The 19,839-nt window shown below is 35.6% G+C and overlaps 1 protein-coding gene across 6 annotated transcripts in view; it reads left to right on the top strand.

The window, feature by feature from the left end:
• The window catches only part of LRBA (LPS responsive beige-like anchor protein), a 629,646-nt gene that overhangs the window by 221,454 nt on the left and 388,353 nt on the right, over positions 1–19,839 (top strand). For all 6 annotated transcript variants that reach the window (XM_066386366.1, XM_066386375.1, XM_066386349.1 and 3 more), the window contains exon 36: positions 19,072–19,180. In XM_066386366.1, the coding sequence (XP_066242463.1) occupies positions 19,072–19,180 (109 nt within the window). The remainder of the gene's footprint in view (positions 1–19,071; positions 19,181–19,839) is intronic.

Genomic DNA, 19,839 nt, shown 5'->3' with positions numbered 1-19,839 from the left:
AAGATCCCAAAGCATCCTTACTATCATTATTTTAAAATCTGCATCTGGAAGCTTGGTTATTTCCTTATCACTCATTTCATTTCCTGGAGTTTTCTCTTGTGGTTTCATTTGGATTGCACTTCTGTCTTATTATGTCTGTGTGTTTGGGTGTATTGTTTGTATAGCTGGTTGAGTCTAGGCTTGGTGTTGTCTGCCTCCAGTTCTCAGTTGTGTTATTTCTAGTTCCTGTCCCATTTTTAAATTGGGTTATTTTCTTTTTGTTGACTTTCAGTATTTCTGTTTATGTTTTGGGTAACAGTCTTTTATCGCTATGTCTTTTGCAAATATTTTCTTTCAGTCTGTCTTGTCTTCTAATTCTCTTGACATTGTCGTTCATACAATGGTAGTTTTTAATCTTAAGGACATCCAGTTTATCAGTGATTTCTTCTGTGAATCATGTCTTTGGTTTTGTTTTTAAAAAGTTACTGACATATCTAGGTTATCTGGGTTTTCTCCTGTGTTACCTTGTAGGAGTTTTAGATTAGGTCTGAGATCCATTTTGAGTTAATTTTTGTGAAGGATGTAAGTGTTATGTCTAGATTCAGTTTTTTGATGTGGATGTCCCGTGGTTCCAGCACCATTGGTTGAGAAGAGTATGATTGGTCCTTTGTATTGCCTAATCTTCTCCACTGTGAAGGATCAGTTGACTGTATATATATGGGTTTATTTCTTGGCTCTCTATTCTGTTGCATTGATCTTTTGTCTATTTCTTCACCGGTACTACGCTGTCTTGATTTCTATAGCTTTAGAGTTGTTTTGATGTTGGGTGATATTAGTCTTTCAGCATTGTTCTTCTTCAATATTTTGTTGCCTATTCTGTACCTGTTGCCTCTCCATAAAAGTATGTAATTGGCTTGTCGATATTTGTCAATATATTGCTGGGATTTTAAATGGGATTACATTGAATCTGTAGACCAAGGTGGGATGAACTGTCATCTTGATGATATTGAGTCTTCCTCTCTGTCAACTTGGATATTTTTGCATTTATTCAACTCTTTTATTTTGTTTACCTGAGTTTTATACTTTTTCTTCTACAGATCTTATGCGTATTTTATTAAATATATATTTAATTTTTCGTCTTTTGGAGGAGTGCTGATGAAAATGGTGTAGTGCTTTTTATTTCAAATTTCACTTGTTCATTGTCAGTACACAGGAAAGTGATTAACTTTTATGTATTAACCTTGTATCCTGCAACCTTGCTATAATAGCTGGTTAGTTTCAGAAGTTTTCTTTGTTGATTGTTGTGGATTTTCCATATTGGCAATTATGTAATCTGAGAACAAAGAAATTCTTATGTCTTTTATGACAACATTTATGCCTTTCATATTATTTTCTCACCTCTTTAGCTAAAACTTCTACTACAGTATTGAAAATGAATAGTAGGAGGGGACATCATTACCTTGTTCTGACCTTACTGGCAAAGTTTTGAGTTTTTCATCCTTGAGTATGATGTTAGCTGTAGGTTTTTTGGTAGGTGTTCTTGTTGAAATTGAAGAAGTGTCCTCTATTCTTAGAGTTCTTTTTTCATGAATGGCTGTTGGGTTTGGTCAAAAGCTTTTTTCTGTAACTATTGATAAGATCATGTGATTTTTATTTTTGCTTGTTGATTTGTGATTGATTACATTACAGTAATTGATTTTGAAATTTTAGCCCAATTTTTATACATGGGATAATTCCTACTTGCTTAAAATATATTTCCTTTTTAAAAAATAACTGTCGAATTTGGTTTTGTTTATTGATTTTTAAAGGTTACTTGCTTTGGCTTATTTTGCACAATTTGTCTCTGTTGTATTTTTGTTTCAATAAAGTTGCTGGTTAACTTTTTCAAAATGATTCTTATTGTTTTAGTTTGATTTTTTAAAGGTCATCCCTTCTCTCTGCAGCTTAGAGATCAGAAATGATTGGTCAGAAGTTTTAGTGAAACCTTTGGCCACAATAGCTGTTAGATCTGTGTTTTGTTTGGCAACACATTCAAATTTTGGGGTAGTTTTTTTCAGTCCTGGCTTTTACTTCCACTAACATACATACGTGTGTGTGTGTGTGTGTGTGTGTGTGTGTGTGTGTATAACATACATAACAGCTGTGGCTGTTTTATTTTCAGGATCTCCCTCTTCAGATTCTGGTTTATTCTACTGTCTCCTGCTCAACCTAACTGCAAATATAATCTCAGTCTAAGAGGTCTTTAGGCTTTTCTCATTTTTAGTTTAGGATTCATTTTCTGCCCTCTTTTCTAAATCAAGCCAGCTATCTCTGTCAGTGAAGTTGCTGGTTTCCATAAGCAGCTTTGAGTAGGGCATTCCCAGACAAGATTGCCCTGGACTCTATTTGTTCTGACTCAGTGTTTAGCAAACCTCCATGAATAAAATTATACTAAATTTCACCTTGGGTCATATTTCTGAACCCTGAAATAGTTATTTTTCAGTTCCATTCTTTTTTGGGGGGGGGGATTTGTTGATCTTTTTATTCTACCATAGCGGAAGGTCCACCTGCAGGTCTCTTCAGGTCTAGTTCATTCTCATTTAAGTCCCAGTTCAGATGTTACCTCCTCAAAGTCTTTCCAGAAACCTGTTACCAGGTTACTTTCACCTCATTTCTTAAACAGTTGTTCCTATCTCTTACTCTCTTTTCATCTTGATCTTTATTTTCTGTCTCCTCCTGTAAAGTGTGTATTTATGTTCTATAAGGGCAGTCTCTCTGTCTCTTGTTTATGGCTGTATTTCTGGCTTCAATAGAAGTGTCCTGTAAACAGTAATATTTGTGTGTAATTGATGGTATTGACTCCATTGAGTACATCATCGTTATAGGTTCTGTTTCAATTTTTATTTTTATGTAAACAACATTCTTTCTTAAACATAGATGATTTTATACAGATATTATTGACAGTAGGTAAGTGATAGTTCTTTGAGGATTTTTTATCAAGAGAAAAGGAAATATATATACATATAAAAACTATTTTACAATAAACTATTTATGTATTTTGTGAAGGAATGAATTTTCTTATTTTTTCTCAAATGTCCTTCTCCAGAATACCTGATTCTTTTAGGGAAACATTATTTGAATTACTTATTTTTGTATCTGTGGTCATAGCTCTTGTAATACCCTTTTTCTGTTTTCTTGCCTGTGCTTCTCTTATTTTGTATGGATTTGTTATCCTCCTGTGGTTAGAAACTGTCTTCTTTATTTTAGACCTTAGCCTATAGTAAGTACTTATCCTTTGACTTTTAAGTAAATGTAAGAAATAAACAGCGTTAGAAAGAGAACTGACATCTATTAGTGATAGTGGAGGTAGTGACTAAAGTTTTCTTTCTGTCTTTATTTAGAGGGTAGAATATATTTTAAAGATATGACTTATAGATTTATTTTTTGAATCAGTGGATTTGGCTTGCCTTTTATAAATATCCAGTATGTTGCGGTTAAGTCAGTTTACATAGCGATGGATGTATCAGTCAAGTAGGTTGCAGTGTTTAGCTACTGAACTTACTCCCAGGGGCTAGAAGAATAATAATAAGGGTTTTTCTTTTCACTGCAGAGACCAACCTTTTTTTCCTTATTATGTAAGTCTGACCTGCCTTGACCTCATTTATAGAGTAGCTGCTATAAATTTTGTCCCTGATTAATGTTTTATTAGTGTAAATAACATGAGGACCTTTACAGGCTGAGACTACAGCATAAGGTTTATCGGGACTTGATGGCTATCATTAGCAAATCAATTACTTAGGTCAGACATAAGTAATTGTTGTTTGGTGGAAATGTTTCTCTTAACTTACCTGTTTAATTGATATGATACTTTCTCTGTAAACACATTGTTTTATTGGTTTTGAGTTCAATGATTGATATTTTTTCATGCAAACAAAATTATGTGTAGAAATAATCAGTAATATATGATATAATCATGTAATATTTTTAAAATTATTTTTACCAAGACAGAAGAGAATACATATACGTGTAATATGATTTAAGCTAAAAAATTAAATTTGCACATATTTTGAGCAAGGACATTGATTTCCTGAATCATCATTTTGTTTTATGGTGTATTGAATCATTATCAGTACTATCATCTCTACTTTGTTTTAAATATGCAAGCAATTGATCTGAAGAGTTTTATTTTTTCCAAATGCACGGTTTTGTTTTGAAACAGCTTTATATTATTTAAAGAACACCATGACCCCAGTTTCAGAATGGTCTGTGATACTGTGGTACCACACCAACGGGAAATAACGAAAGTCAGCTATTACCATTGCCTTCACCTTCCTTAATTAAATTTGGAGGTTCGATGTTACACTAAATTAAAGCATGATAGGTCACATTATTATGTATGTTGGGATTTAGTTGATTTATTTATATATTTGATTTATTTTATATTAATTGCTTTTTCTTCACTTTAAAAACATGTTTAATTGAAAAATGAATTTGATTAAACTAATTCCAGTACAACTGTTGCTTACATTTATAAATTAAATTCTGTGTCAATAAATCTTAAAAGTCTTTTGTATTTAGTTAAAAGTTTAGATTTTATATTTTGCCTTTCTTATTTCTATTATTCTTAATGGCTTTTTGACATTTCTTCTTGAAGCTTTACTATCTCAGTATCGAAGTTAGTTTTGCCAGTGTGAAAAGATCCTGCTGCTGGGTGGCCTGCGTTCTTGACATTCTGCCTTCCATCCACCCAGTAAATAGTATTTAGAGCATTTTAAACTCCTGATGTTGTAGGCATCTCTGAGTCAGCTGCTCTGTGTACATCATCAAGTCTTGTAACTTCACTCATTTGACTTGAGTTATGAGGAATAATGCATTGGATAATTTTATATATTAAGTGGTCCTGTGTTTGTCCTTATACTCTGGAGTTCTGAAAAAGCAATGCAAATTCTCTAAATAAGATTTTTATATCTTAAAATACTAAGGAACCCTATGGAATTGCTTGTCTTTTTGCATAATTTCTCAATTTTTCTCCTCATTTGTATATTATGGGCTGATTAAAGTTTTTAGTTATTTACAGTAAAATTCAGGAAAGTAGTAGACTGTGAAACCTAGTTTAAGGTACAATATTTGTTAAAGATTTTAAGATAAAAATTCTATCTTGAAATTTATACTTTGTTAATTACATAAGTAATTAAAAATAACCTGTAATTACAGTATTGGGTTTAGTTTACTGAAAATACATTTTGAGAATGTTCCTAGCTTTCTTACTCTTATATCTGCTATTCTGACTTTTTTCTTTTCCCCATCCTTGAAAAGCGTAGAAAGGGCAGATTATCCTACATACTGTTGGTCACATTGCTTTAATTATCCTCTGGGGATAGTCGTTATCTGCTTATTATAGCAATAATTCATACTTGTATCCGAATATGTAAATAGCCCCCATAAAAGACATAATGTTTCTAGAACTAATATACCTGTCTCTCTCTTCAATATTCCACTGCTCAGAGTGAACCACTGCTTTCTGAGCATTCATTTAGTAGGCCTTGCATTTTTCTTCACTTTAAATATCATAGATTCTTAAAAAATGTTTATGGGATAAGTGAGAAGAAATGGAGGAGAGAGTGAAGGAGGACAGGGAGGAAGGGAACCAGGGCTAAACATATTTTATTCTGACCACATTGGCCATTATCGGGTTGTATTTTGCTAATAGATATTAAAGGCATTTGTTGCATTTATGTAAGCAGTGCGGCTAGGATATAGTCTTATCTGTACCATCCAAAGTTGAAATCTGAATAAAAGTAGAGTATGTCTCTTGGATACTCTGGAGTGGTTTTTATTTTAGTGTTTTTTAAAGAGCTGTGGGCTGTCTGCTTAAATTTTAAAAATTATTTGCATAGTAAGGTAATTCACAAGAAAACTTTAAATATAATAAACAGTTGTTTGAATGATCTAATTTTGGGGAGTAGAGTAAGACATTGTTTCAAAGATTTGTTGAGAGTTGATTTTTATCTCTTCACTCTTAACCCTGAATAGAATGGATATTGAAGGTTGTGTGGGTTGTTTATAAAGAGGCATGCATTATTCTTTCCACTTAAAGATAAGACTACTTAATGTTTAGTATTTTGTGAAAGTTTAATTTCTCCCCATAATTAGTGTAAACATATTTTTCTTTATTTTCTTCAAGTGTTTGTCTTTAAACCACTCATATGGTCAAATTCTTTTCACTTTTAATTTTCTAGCTTGATCTTGGTTTTCTATGGTTACTTCTTAGGTTTGTTACATTCTGATTGAGGTAAAACAATCATTTAAATTGTGCTTTTACTGCTTAAAGATTTTAGGAATTATTACTTTAAGTGCAGGATTTCTTGTTTAACCTTTCTTAGCAAGGCCAATGTATAACTTTCAGAAACAGGTAGTGTGGATTCAGTATGCTTATGTTTGAACAGACATTTGATAGCCTTATGCATTTTTTAAAACTGTTATAGTTTATATTTAAATGGAATTATTTACTATATTAAATGGAAATGATTACATAAAAGTGGAAGTCAATTAGGGGTTGGAGAAAGAGGAAAGAAAACTAAACTTTGAGAAGAATTAAATGAAAATAAACTGAAAACAGTCAATTCACTTCATTCGTTTAGAAAACATTTATGCACACTACCTATTTTGGGAATAAAGGATTTGCAAATAGACAGAATAGACATTCTTACTCTAATACAGTTTATTTAAATTGTCATAGATGAACAATAAAGAAGTAAAAAAGTTTATATTATGTCAGAAGGTGATAAATGCTATGAGAAAAACAGGGAGAGAAATCTCAGAATAGGTACAATGTGGGGCAGAGGATGTTGTAATTTAAATAAGGTAATCAAGGTGGGATCTAGAAGGATGAGTTCCTACAAAATGCTGAGCAAATGCTACCAGTAGTGAAGAGACCAAGGCAGTTATAGGAAACTAGAAGATGGTAGATATGTTGTAACAGAAATCCTGTGTTGCATTCCAAGTGGGGAGTTAGCAGAGCCATTTCCATCAATGTTTTTTTCCTTTCTACATAAAACTGACTTATCTCCCTCATATATATACATATTCTCTTGAGAATAAATTCTTTCATTGCCCTAAGAATTTCTTTCATCTAGAACTTGTCAACTCTCTATTCTTCCATTCTAACCTCACTACCATTGTGAGTTAGTGTTTTAAAAGACACAACTAGGGGTTATTGTGCAAAATAAGTTTGGGAAAAATAGCTTGATATCAGGCTGTGACATTGATGTTAAATTTAAAATTTATATTAAATCACTGAGCTCTCCTGTTTTCTGGTAGAAATATCTTTGTGGAGTGTTTGCTCTTTTCATTCCAGTTGTTGTGAAGTGCATGCAGTCTCCCGGATGAAGGATTATAGCTTCCACAAGAAGTGGGTACCACCTGGGCTAGTTCTGAACTGAGGAAGCTCTAGATTGGTTATAAATTTGTATGCAGCCTGCTAAAGAATTCGGAAAAACAAAAAGTTTAAAAAGTATTCTTTTGTTGGTCACCATTCTGTTCTTTCTAGGGCTTTATTTAGGTTTATGTATTTTATGATGTTAGACTCTTTGCATCTTTTACTTAGAGTTGTTACAGAGACCTTTACCTCAGAAAGGAGTAGAAAGATACCAATTTAAGGAATTTTGTGTTATTGAATTATTGAATATGCCATGTATGTGTTGGGGGAGAGAGAGAGAGAGAGAGAGAGAGAGAGAGAGAGAGAGAGAGAGAGATGTGAGCAAGCAGGCAGTTACATAGAGAGTTAAGTAATAATTCTGCAAAATAAGAATAAAGACTATATTAATAAATGGAGATATAGTCTGAGAGATAAGGTTTTAATAGCTGTCATATTGCTGAAGGAAGACTTCAGAAACACCTTTTCCCCTCTCAGATTTGGTTTTGACTATTCTCTTTAGTTAATTCTAAAGAAATCCCAATGTTAGAAGGATTGTCACTTTACGAACGCTGCTTCCATATTCTGGGTTGTTTGGGTGCAGAAAAATGGTAGCTTCCTTTCCCATCAGTGGTGAAGATGTTTAGTAGAGAAAATATGACAGTTGCTGCTAATGGGGGTCACAGAAAGCCCAGGAAATAGAGCAGTAATATTGGGAAACTCTTGGTAAAAATGTGTGTATGTGCTTACCCAAGGTCTAGACTAGTATAATCAGATGTGGACAATGGGCTGTAATGTACTTATGGGAGGTGGTTGTCATCATTACTGTTATTTATTGAGCCTCTAGCGTGAATCTTTTCTAGTTGGTCACTTGATAGGGCTGTTTGTTTCCTAAGGCTGACACAAACATTTATTCTCTCCCTGCACTGTAGATATAAATTATACATAATTTTTCTTCTTAATATTAAAATATATGAATCATTTTGTGCTCTGCATTTAGAGATATAATTTAACATAGAGTAAACCTAATATTTTGAAACTCATTATAATTAAAACTTTAGTCTAATTTATCTCTTAATTTGTTGGGAAGAATAGACACAACTGTTGGATAAATTGCAGTTGCTAAATACTGTATAATTTGTATATTTCAGGAAATATGCATAGTGGTGGAAAAAGAGACCCTTTGAAAAGCACAAAAAATTTAGATATATTATTTCATCTTTATATTTTTTATAATGAAAAGATTGTATTTCTGTGTCTTAAAAGGGGATTTTCTGAAATTCTGGACTTAAAAGCATTTTGTAAATTATGAAGAAAAGAAATACAAGCTTGCTTTCTTCTTTGGAACTAATATTAAATATTTTATGTACACCCTAATCAAATTTTATGCTTTCCTTTAAATAAGATTAGACAATAATATTTTGCACTATGCAGTAAAAATGTTTTAAACTTAAATTTTGATATAGTTATGTCTGACCTAAAAGCTCTAGAGTTTTATTTTCAATTAGATAAATTTAGATACTTGAGACTATTTACTTTCAAACAGTGCCACAAACTATTCATTTATCAAATAATGATTGAACACGGCATACCTGAACAGTAACTCTTAGTGCTATGGTTGATGAAAAAAAAAAAAGAGTAAGTAAGAGATGTCTTTCCTCAATAAATGGTCTGATAGGGAATCCAAAGAAATATACATAACAATTGTATAAACAAGTATAATATATGCTGTATACACAATAAGCATTAGGTAAAGACACATAAAATAAGCTCTTTGTAGTATAGGATTGCAGAATATTTTTTAGATGGAAAGAAGGTTGAATTGGATCCTAAGGGAATTAAAATTTGATGTAAAGGAAGGACGAAGGAATAGATTGGGGTGGTTTTTTTTTTATTAAGTGAGAGTTAGGGAGGCAGAGAGACAGACTCCTGCATGCTCCCCAACTGGGATCCAGCTGTCAAGTCCCCTACCAGGCGATGCTCTGCCCATCTGGGGCTGGCTGCTCTGCTGCTCAGCAACTGAGCTATTTTAGTGCATGAGGTGAGGCCAAGGAGCAATCCTCAGCACCCGGGGCCAACATGCTTAAATCATTTGAGCCATGGCTACAGGAGGAGAAGAGAGAGAGAGACACAGAGAGAGAGAAGGAGAAAGGGTAGAGAAGCAGATGGTCACTTCTCCTGTGTGCTCTGACTGGGGATTGAACCCCAGACTTCTACATGCTGGGCTGATGCTCTACCACTGAGCCAACTAGCCAGGGTTGGGGTGGTTTGGGCACTCAATTTCTGTCATTTGTTTAGTACCTATTTATTGATTACATTCTGTGTGCCAGGCGCTGCTCTGGAGGATGTAGCTGTGAATAAGATGCTACCATCATGGAGGAGAGGACAAGTAATAAATAAGATAATTCAGATAGTAACTTATGTTTAGAAGAAAACAGCAAGATGTTACAAGAATGAAGGGAGGGAAAGCTTATAGGAGACCAGTGTAGAGTGCCCAAGGAAGATTTGTGAAGTGATCGTTGACCTGAATGAAGAGAAGTTGCTGAGTAGTATGAGGTAGGTCACAACATTTTAAGGTGAGGAGATAGCAAGAACAGAGTCCTCGAGCAGGGACTGATGTTGGTATATTATTGAAACTAATAAAAGGCCACACTGGTCGGAGCAGAATGAGTAAGGGAGAGAGTGAGGTTTGGAAATGTCAGAAGTATTTGGGTTTCAGATCACACCTAGGGCCCTGGAAGCTGTGGTAAGAAATTTGGAGTTAATCTTGTTCAGTAAGAATACATTGCAATTTTAAGCAGGGGGAAGTAGGGTGACATGATGTACATTTTCTTGTGTTTGTGAATGTGGCATTTCACTGTTTATTTGTGAAATTTTAATTATTTTTAACTGGTAAAATACAGGTAAAGTAAAATTTACCACCTTAATTTTTAACCATTTGAATGTGTACAGTTCAGTGGCATTAAGTATATTCACATTTTTAAAATTTTAATTTTAAAATATAAATTTGGTGACATTGGCTTATAAAATTATATGTTTCAGATATAGAGTTCTATAATACAGCATCTGTATGTTGTATGTTCACCAACCCAAGTCAAATTGTTTAGAATTCATTACCACCATCCATCTCCAGAACTCATTTCATCTTGCAGATTTGAAACTCTGTGCCCATTAAATAATTAGCCATTCCGCCCTTCCCTCTCCCAGTCCCTGGTAACCACGATTATACTTTCTGTCTCTGAATTTGACTACTCCTGGTACTTCATATTAGTGGAGTCATACAGTATTTGTCCTTTGATGTCTGGCTTTTTTCACTTAGTGTCACAAGTTTCATCCATATTTGTAGCACATGTCAGAATTTCTTTCCGTTTAAAGGCCAAATAATATTCCATTGTGTGGCCTGACCAGGTGGTGGCGCACTGGATAGAGCATCAGACTGGGATGCCGAAGACCTAAGTTTGAGACCCCGAGGTCGCCAGCTTGAGCGTGGGCTCATCTGGTTTGAGCAAAGCTCACCAGCTTGGACCCAAGGTCACTGGCTCTAGCAAAGGTTTACTCGGTCTGCTGAAGGCCCGTGGTCAAGGCACATATGAGAAAGCAATCAATGAACAACTAAGTTGTTGCAATGAAAAACTAATAATTGATGCTTCTCATCTCTATCCGTTCCCGTTTGTCTGTCCCTATCTATCTGACTCTGTCTCTGTAAATAAAGAAAAAGAAAAAAAAATTCCATTGTGTGTATATATCACATTTTATTTCTCCATTTATCCATTGATGGACACTGGGTTCCTTTCACCTTTTGGTTATTGTAATTATTGTGCTGCTAGTCCTTGCTTCCCATTCTTTTGGCTATAAACCCAGAAGTGGAATTGCCTGATCATATGAGCTATATATGATTCATACAAAATAGGATCCATAAAATATCTATATATGATCCATATAAAATGTGATCTGTATTTTATATGGATCATGTATTAATTTTTTGAGGAACCCCTGTTCTGTTTTCTTTAACAGCTACATATTTTTATACTCCTACCAGTAGTGAATAATGGTTTCAATTTCTCTATATTCTTGCCACTACTAATTTTATGGGGTTTTTTTTGATAGTAGGCATTCTAATGGGTGTGAGGTGGTATCTCATGGTTTTGATTTGCATTTCCCTAATAATTAGTGATTTTGAGTATCTTTTCTAGTTCTTATTAGCCGTTTGTATATCTTCTTCAGAGAAATATCTGTTCAATACTTTGCTCAGTTTTGAATCAACTGTTTATTTTTTGTTATTGAGTTGTAGGAGATTTTTGTATACTTGGGATAGTAACCCCTTATCAGGGATGATTTGCAAATATTTTCTCCCATTCCATGAAATACCATTTTCTTTTGTTGATTATATCTGTTGATTCACAGAAGTTTTATATTTTGATGTGATCTAATTTGTGTTTTCTTTTTAATTTGTTGTATGTGCTCTTGGTTTTATATCTGAGAAATCACTGCCAAATCAAAGGTTATGAAAATTTTGCCCTATGTTTTTTCTAAGAGTTTTATAGTTATAAATACTACATTTAGATATTTATTCATTTGTGTTATTTTTTTCTACATGGTGTAAAGTAAGGATCCAACTTTATTTTTTTGCCTGTGGATATCCAGTTTCCCCTTTCCCATAACATACATTTTTAAAAGAATGAATAGTGTTAGAGTCAGTGTATGGGGAAGAATGGATACAGATAATCAATGAAGATACTACTGAAATATTTCAAGCAGAAGATGAAGATGGCCTAGACTTATGTAATAGCTGTGCTGATGGAGAGAAGCATAGACATATATGTGATACATTCAAGAGTTAAAGCAGTAGAACTTAACTTCATGAATTGGATTTTAAGGTGAGGGGACAATAAATAAAAAATTAGATTAGGGTTAATTTAAGTGGATTTAGTTAATAGAAGTGAGAAAAAAATGAAGTAGGGATAGGAAGAGGTTTTATTGAGGTAGATAGGCAGATTCAAGAGTTCTGTTGGGAAATTTTAAATTTCAACTGCCCATGGGTATCTTAAGTGAAAATTGTAGTTGGATAGTTGGCTGTGTGAGTTGAGAACTGAGAGTAGATACAGGAATCAGCAGCAATAGGTGGATTGAAAGGTCAAAGGGTGAACTATATAATTTAGATAGAGGGAAGGGCACAGAACTGAGCTCTGGGATGCCTCAACATTTAGAGGTAATACATGAGAGGAGACAGTGAAGAAGCAGCTTCTAAGTAGGAAAATCAGGGAAGCTGTATTTCATGTTGAGGAAGATAAGAGAATGAAATGTTTTGAGGACTATATGGTTACCCTACTATTTGTATATAGTCCTGACTTCTTGTATTAGACTGTACACTCTCCGTTGATAGTTTTATGCATCTTTGTATTTCTCACATATGGTAGTCTAGAATTGCCTGGCATAAGCTAGTGTTAGAAGTTTATTTTTGGCCCTAGCCATGTAGCTGGTTGGTTAGTGTTGTCCCGATACACCAAGGTTGTGGATTTGATCCTCGGTCACACACGTACAAGAATCTGCCAGTGACTGCATAGATAAGTGAAACAACAAATCTCTCTCTCTCTCTCTCACTCTTTCTCTCTTCCTTCTATCCCTCCTTTCCTTTCTCTCTCTCTAAAATAAAATTTTAAAAAAGTTTTATTTTTTTTAAAAGCATTGCTGGGTCCCCAGCAGTGATTAGGCACTGTTCTATGGTCTGGGACTGTACGAATACATTATGCAAGGTAGATGCAATTTGGAATGGAAGACAGATTTGTAAATACATAATTGAGATGGTGTCATACAGAATGATACAATGTAATAAGTACCACAAAAAAGGCATATGCACCTTGGTAGGGGATTAGTTCTGTGGAGGGAAACAGATGTAGGATCAGAAAAGGTTTTATTTAGTTGACTCTTGAGTTTTGCTTTGAAGGGTGAATAAGATAGGCAAGATGGAATTAGAAGTGAGGTCATTCCTGGCTGAGAGACTAGTAGGAACAGATGCAAAGAGGTGTAAAAGTACAGTGTATAATGTTTGAAAAAAGCAGTCTTAGAGAATAAAGGAGCAGCAAAAGTGAACCTGGTTTCTAAGCCATCCTAAATTGTTAACTCTTCTGTGCATTGTGGGAAGGTAGTTAACATTTTTTAAAAGTATAAAGTGATGATAAGATTTTCATTTTAGAAAAATGACCCTGTGGAACATTGGCTAGACTAATAATACTATTGGAAAGAAGTTTGATTGGAGACTATTGTAGTAATTGAAGCCATGATGCTGAGTGCCTGAGGGGCACTGGAAAATATTATAGAAACAGCTTTTAGAGTTATTGCAGAGATAGAATGGACAGTATTTAGTCTGCTGGATGTCAAAGAAGGAAGAGTCAAATATGACTTATTTCTACTTTCAGTAACTAGATAAATAGTCATGATTTTAGTTGTCAGGGTCAAGAAGGAAAGAATGAATGATCTCTGAATAAGGAACTAGTTTAATGAATTATGGTCTATTCCGTCCACAGAAATCCTCTGTATGATAATTGCATACCATTAAGTAAAATGAACTGGTTTGTATAGTATGGCTCATTCATACTATATTAAATGTATTAATGCAAGTGTTAAAAATATTTTTACACACAAGCACATATATACATATATATATACACATACATAACGACTGTGTATATATATACATACACATATACAGATATTATATATGTTTCTACAATGTAAGGACAGGAACATAAACTCTTAATGGTGGTGGCTTATCTTAAAAATGGAACGGGTTGGGACCTTTGAATCCTTGCATGATTTTTTACAATAATTTTATACTAAAGCATCAGAAGAAAATAACATTAAGGATGAATATTATGTATATCGATTGATCTGTCAATCTGTAATCTATCTGTCCATCTTGAAAAATAAATGGTAGGAAAGGTTGTTTGGTCCCTTCAAAATATAACATACAGTTTTTCCTCCTCGTAACTGTTTTTCCAGTACTGTGAACAGTGACCTTTCTCTCCTGTTGTTTGCCCTTTACTTAAGTCTCATCTTCATGATCTTGCTCTATTGATGCTTTTTTCATCTTGGGAAGCTCAATGATTTTGCCTCTACAGAACTATGTTAGACATGTATTTTTTTTCTTTTTTTAAATTATTGGGGTGACAGTGGTTCACAAAATCATACAGGTTTCAGGCGCACAATTCTGCAGTACATCATCTGTAGATGGCACATATATGTTTTATGTTGTGTTTGTACTTCTGTTACTGATCTGTTGCTGCATAACACATTAACACAAAGGTTGCAGCTTAAAACAACGACACTCACCATCTTACAATGTCTGTAGGTCAGATGTTTAGGCATAGTTCAGCTGGATCCTCTATGTAGAGTTTCACAAGTTTGCAGTAATGGTGCTGGCCAAGGTGTGTTCCTCTGTGGAGCTTGGAATCTTCTTCTAATCTTATGTGGTCGTGGGCATAATTCACTTCCTTTCACTCATAGGGCTGAGGTTTCCATTTTCCTGTAGGCTGTCACCAACAGCCAACTCCTAATGGCTGTCCGTATCTCCTCATCACGTGGTTCTCTCATAAGATGGCTCTCACAACATGCCGGTTTATCTTTTCAGGGCTGGCAGAAGAGTCTTCAGTCTGCTAAGGTGGAGCTTTGTAATGTAACATTCCCAGGAGTGACTATCCCATCATCTTTGCTGTGCAGAGTAACCTTAATTAAAGAATGACTGTTCTGTTGCCTTTGCTATGTATTCTCTTCCTAGAAGCAAGTCCCAGATTCTGTCCAGGTCAGACTCAATCAGATGGGATCATACAAGATCTTGTCTTATTGGAGATCTCAGCACAGCACGTAGAGTTTACAGCTGGAAAGGACCTTATAGTATTCTCTTTCTCCCCAACTACACTGTAAGGAAACAGCTCTAGTGCTTAGTCTCACCTTTATAATAGTATAAACTGGTGGATAGATCTTTGACGGATAGATAATTTAGAAGGCAGAGAATTGTGGTGAAAGATGTTAAAAGATCAGAGTAAGTACTCAGAAGACTTTTTCAGTTATATGTAGATGCAATGATTAAGGTTTGATTTTTAGGACATTGGCTGTGAAACAGAGAGCATGCATTAAATCTGGAAATTCTACAGAGGAAAAACTGACAATATCTGCTGGCTGATTAGGAGCCTGGAGGAAGGTGGTAGAGAAGAAGGAGGAGACTAGAATAACTGTAAAGTTTTTCTAACTTGTTTGAAGATGATGTGCCATTGACTGATCAATTCAATTAAGGTTTGAGTGCTGTGAGGCAATATATTATTGATGTTAAATTCATGGTGTGGTTTTTGATCTCTAGAGAGAAACTAAAAAGCACAAACCAGTATTTCACATCTGCCTTTGCCTTCTCTATCTGTAGAGTCATAGGAAGTTATTCATTAGCAGTTTTAAAATTACACCAGGGATTGCTTTTATCTGTAATGCCTGAATGTGTACCATTTAATAGCTGTAGAAAAAACTAATGTTACCCAAAAATCATAGTTAAGACATTGTGTTGACTTCTGTAGAGGCTAAGAGACAGTTGGGAAAGTTGGATGCCATCTGAGAATCTCTTCGCTCAGAGTGTTCTGTTTTGTTATTTTTTCTTGTTTAGTTCTTCTGTGACAGAAGACATATTTTGTATGATTTCCTTTGAAGTTTATTACAGATTTGTTATTCCACATTTTGCCTGGTTTTCTATATATTCCATGTTTACCTGAAAGAATGTTTATTTTTCACTTAGTGGATATAGTGCTATATAATATGTCAATTAGATCAAGTTTGTGATCATAAGTGTTAAAAAATACTTAGTAACTTTCTATCTGTTACACCTGGTTATAAGCTGTATTCTTAGGAACATGCAAATGTAGAATCTCAAAGCTCTGAATGTCTATGTCTCTGGTTCATTTATCATTTGAAGTGCTTATTTTTCTAAATTTGGTTTCTTAAAGCCATTATTTCCTTATATTAATCAAGGCGCAGTTGATTCCTTCTTTATCCATGGTTTTAATTAGCCGTGGTCAGATATGGTCTAGAAATTTCAAATGGAAAATTCTGATACAAACAACTCAGAAGTTTTAAACTGCATATCATTCTGAGTAGTGTGATCAAATCTCACACTGTCCTGCTTCGTCCTGCCCTTTGTGAATCCTTTCTTTGTACAGCGTCATGTCAACCAAAGGTTGTTGTCACCAGTTCAGTGCCTACAGGAGTTCCCAATACAGGGTGCAGGGAAGGGAAGAGAGTTGATTCAGTGCCAACAGCACAAACATGGTTGCAGCACAGCTGTGGAACAGGATGGCCGTGAGCTCGCTCAGCATGGACAGAGCTCAGTACGGTCCCGGTGGCTGTTGCACAGCTTGGGCGAGGGGCTTGGGGGGCCCAGCTCTGCTTTCGCAGCCCAGGTCCCCTTCGCGCCAGTGTCACAGCTCCTGCTGGCATCAGCTCTGGCTCTGGCCTTACAACTGGGGCAGGAAAACAGTCTCTGGTGGACACTGAGAGTGCACTCCGTAGAAAGAGGGAGGCTGACTTATAGAGAGAGTGTAGTCCTCCCACCCGTGGGGAACTACCAGTGTCCCATGGACAAACTTGCTTAAGACACAATCTGTTGTCAAGAGAAGAGGGAGAGGCAGTCAAGAGAGGCAAACCTGAATCTCCTTCTCCCTCAGCTTTTATTGATCAGAAGCAGAACAGAGGTAACAGGATCACAGGGGAGGGAGATCAGGTGACAAGGGGAAAGAATGACGAATGGACTTCTTGCTGACATGGAGAAAGGGGTAATTTTTGTCAGTACAGTACTTTATTTTCTTTTGCTAATTAACAAGCACAAAAGAAGGGGCATCTAGAACCTCTAGGCTAATTTTCTAAAGCCCATTCACATGTGTTCCTTTGTGTCTGCACAGAGGTCACTCACTCACAGCTTCTTGGTGTTTGCATCCAAGAGACATAACACTCAGGGCTTTTAACTAAAGGTCCCCAATCCAGTCATAGAGAGTTCAAGGTTAGGTGGGTGATTCTCTACAAGAGAAGTTCCTGCTCCTGCCAAATTCTCACAGTCTGATTGCTGCTCTCATTGATTAATAAGGGTGCAAATGAGGCCATAGCTATGTAGCTCCGATTAGGCAGGGAAAGTCTCCATCCTATTGGTCCGGTTTCAATCCTAGGAACTCTCATATGAGGGTGGATGCAGATGGTAGGAGCACAGTGCAGGAGGACTGGCAGCTCACTCACTGCAGCTTCTCCCCTAGACTGTTTATTTTTAAAATTTTTATTGAGTTTATTGGGGTGACTTTGGTTAATAAAATTAGATAGGTTTCAGGTGTACAATTCTATTATGCATCATCTGTAAGTTGTATTGTGTGTTCACCACCCCAAGTCAATAATTGTTATTAAATCTGTTTGCTTTCTATATATAAATGATATATGTAGGTTAAAACTTGCTTCCTTTATAAACCAAAACTCCCAAAGAGGTACAGAAAAGGAGACTTTATTCAGGTGAAACCGTTTGCAAACTGGGCAATGCAGTCGCTGGTGAATACAGAAGGTGTGCTCCACTGAGACAAAGGAGGGGCGCCTTTTATATAGACAGCTCCTACACGTTCCCAGGTGTTCCAGTTTTATGCAAATGAGTCCAAATGTGTGCTCTTGATTGCTCCAAATCATACTGTTCTGATTGGTTGGTCATTTGTGTTGTGATTGGTTGTTATAGAGCAGTTCTGACTGAGACCTTATGAGGTCTCTTTTTCTCCCCGCCTTCTCAGAGTCTGCAAAAAAATTTAGCTTTTTTGAGTATCTAGCAAATCTGAGTATAAATCACCATAATGTTGTGTGAAGGTTTGCTTTCGTATATTTGAGGCCTGGTCTAGTTCTCATTTTCGAAGGTATATCTGGGTTCCTTCTGTAAGCTTGGGTAGTTGACTGAACCTGTTGACCTTGACAGGTTGTAAACTTCAATGTTTGTGTCCCTAGCTCTGTAAGACTGACACAGTTCTGCTTAGTTTTTCTGTGCCCTCCTGTGAAGAGCAAGTACTTCCGTGGGAAAAGTCAGGCCAAATGGGTTTTGAGTTCTTTCTTCTCTAGGATCTTGACTTCTAAATCTTACCTGCCTTGGAAACTCACTAATATTTTTTAAAAAGATTGAAACATAAATTTCATTAAGCATTTTTAGTCGCTTTTGTTTCATAGCTAGTTTCATAAAAGCCAATCTGCGCTTGCCAAAAAGAAAACATTTTGTCGTTACATTCCTCAGTTATGCAGTGCAGCGATGAATTCCAGCCTTTTCCATCCCATGGCACACATAAACTAATGACTGAAATTCTGTGGCACACCAAAAAGTACAGGTTTTGACAATCTGACCCCAAAAACACACATAATTTTGATTAATTCACACTGGATGGCTATTGTGTGTTGACTGTTGTCATTTTTTTAAATTTGTCAGTCTAAAGGAAAAGAGGTCAGTGGCCCTAACTAGTCAGTTATTGCATGTTTTAAAATATTTTGTGGCACACCCGTTGAAAAGCACCGATTTAGTGGAAAGTGATGATACTTTATTAGATGTGATGTCAGATAGGAGAGGAAACATTCTTTCCTTCCTAGTTAACAGTAAATAATCATATCTGATGTATGTGGATACATATATTTATTCAATAATGTCCATCTCTTTATAGGTTGCTGAGCCAGACAATGAAGGATCATCTAGTAAGAGTAGCAAATGAAGCTGAATTTATCCTGAGCAGGCAGCGAGCAGAGGACATTCACAGACACGCAGAATTTGAGGTAGGTTACACATGTGGTTGTTGTGAGGACATCACCACTGCATACGTAAAATATCAGTATTGTATAAATATAAGCAAACAGGTCATCAAAAAGTTAAGACTTAAATTGTGAGAGAATCACGGGGGATTCTGGGAAGACTAGTACAAGTCTTTCTAGCCCTCTCTAGTTTACCTACAGATTTCTTGTAGCAGCTTCTGTATTTGAGAGAACTGATCTTAACCATGTGAGTTGGGTGTTGAAGTTGATAGTCTTCCAGTAACGTAAATTAGTGGACATTTGTCCTCCCTGGGCAAAACTGAGCTAGTTAACTGGAAATGAATCCCGTAAGGAAGAGATAAAATCTTGTAGGTTTCTAGAGAGAAGCTAGACACAGGCATGCAGTTTCTTGACCCTTAGCATGCAGTTTGAGAGCACGCTAATCTGTGTGGCAGAGGAAATGAGAGAGCATACAGCTAGCTTTCTTTCTGGATGCTCACAGGGGCACCAAGTGACAGACCCCTCCTGGGACAGCTGCTTATCTCAGCAGTGTACCTGAACACATGAAACAAATGTTAATTGTTAAGTTATTGGTGTTGTTGTAGCTTGGTAAATTAACAAATTTCATACCTAAGATGAACTAGAAAGTTTGATAAGAATATTTGCTAAGAATTAGAAAATAA

The sequence above is a fragment of the Saccopteryx leptura genome, chromosome 1 (genome assembly GCF_036850995.1).
Source record: "Saccopteryx leptura isolate mSacLep1 chromosome 1, mSacLep1_pri_phased_curated, whole genome shotgun sequence".
NCBI classification, from domain to species: Eukaryota; Metazoa; Chordata; class Mammalia; order Chiroptera; family Emballonuridae; genus Saccopteryx; species Saccopteryx leptura.
Note: the sequence above shows the minus strand (reverse complement) of the source record. Positions and strands in the feature narration are given on the sequence as shown.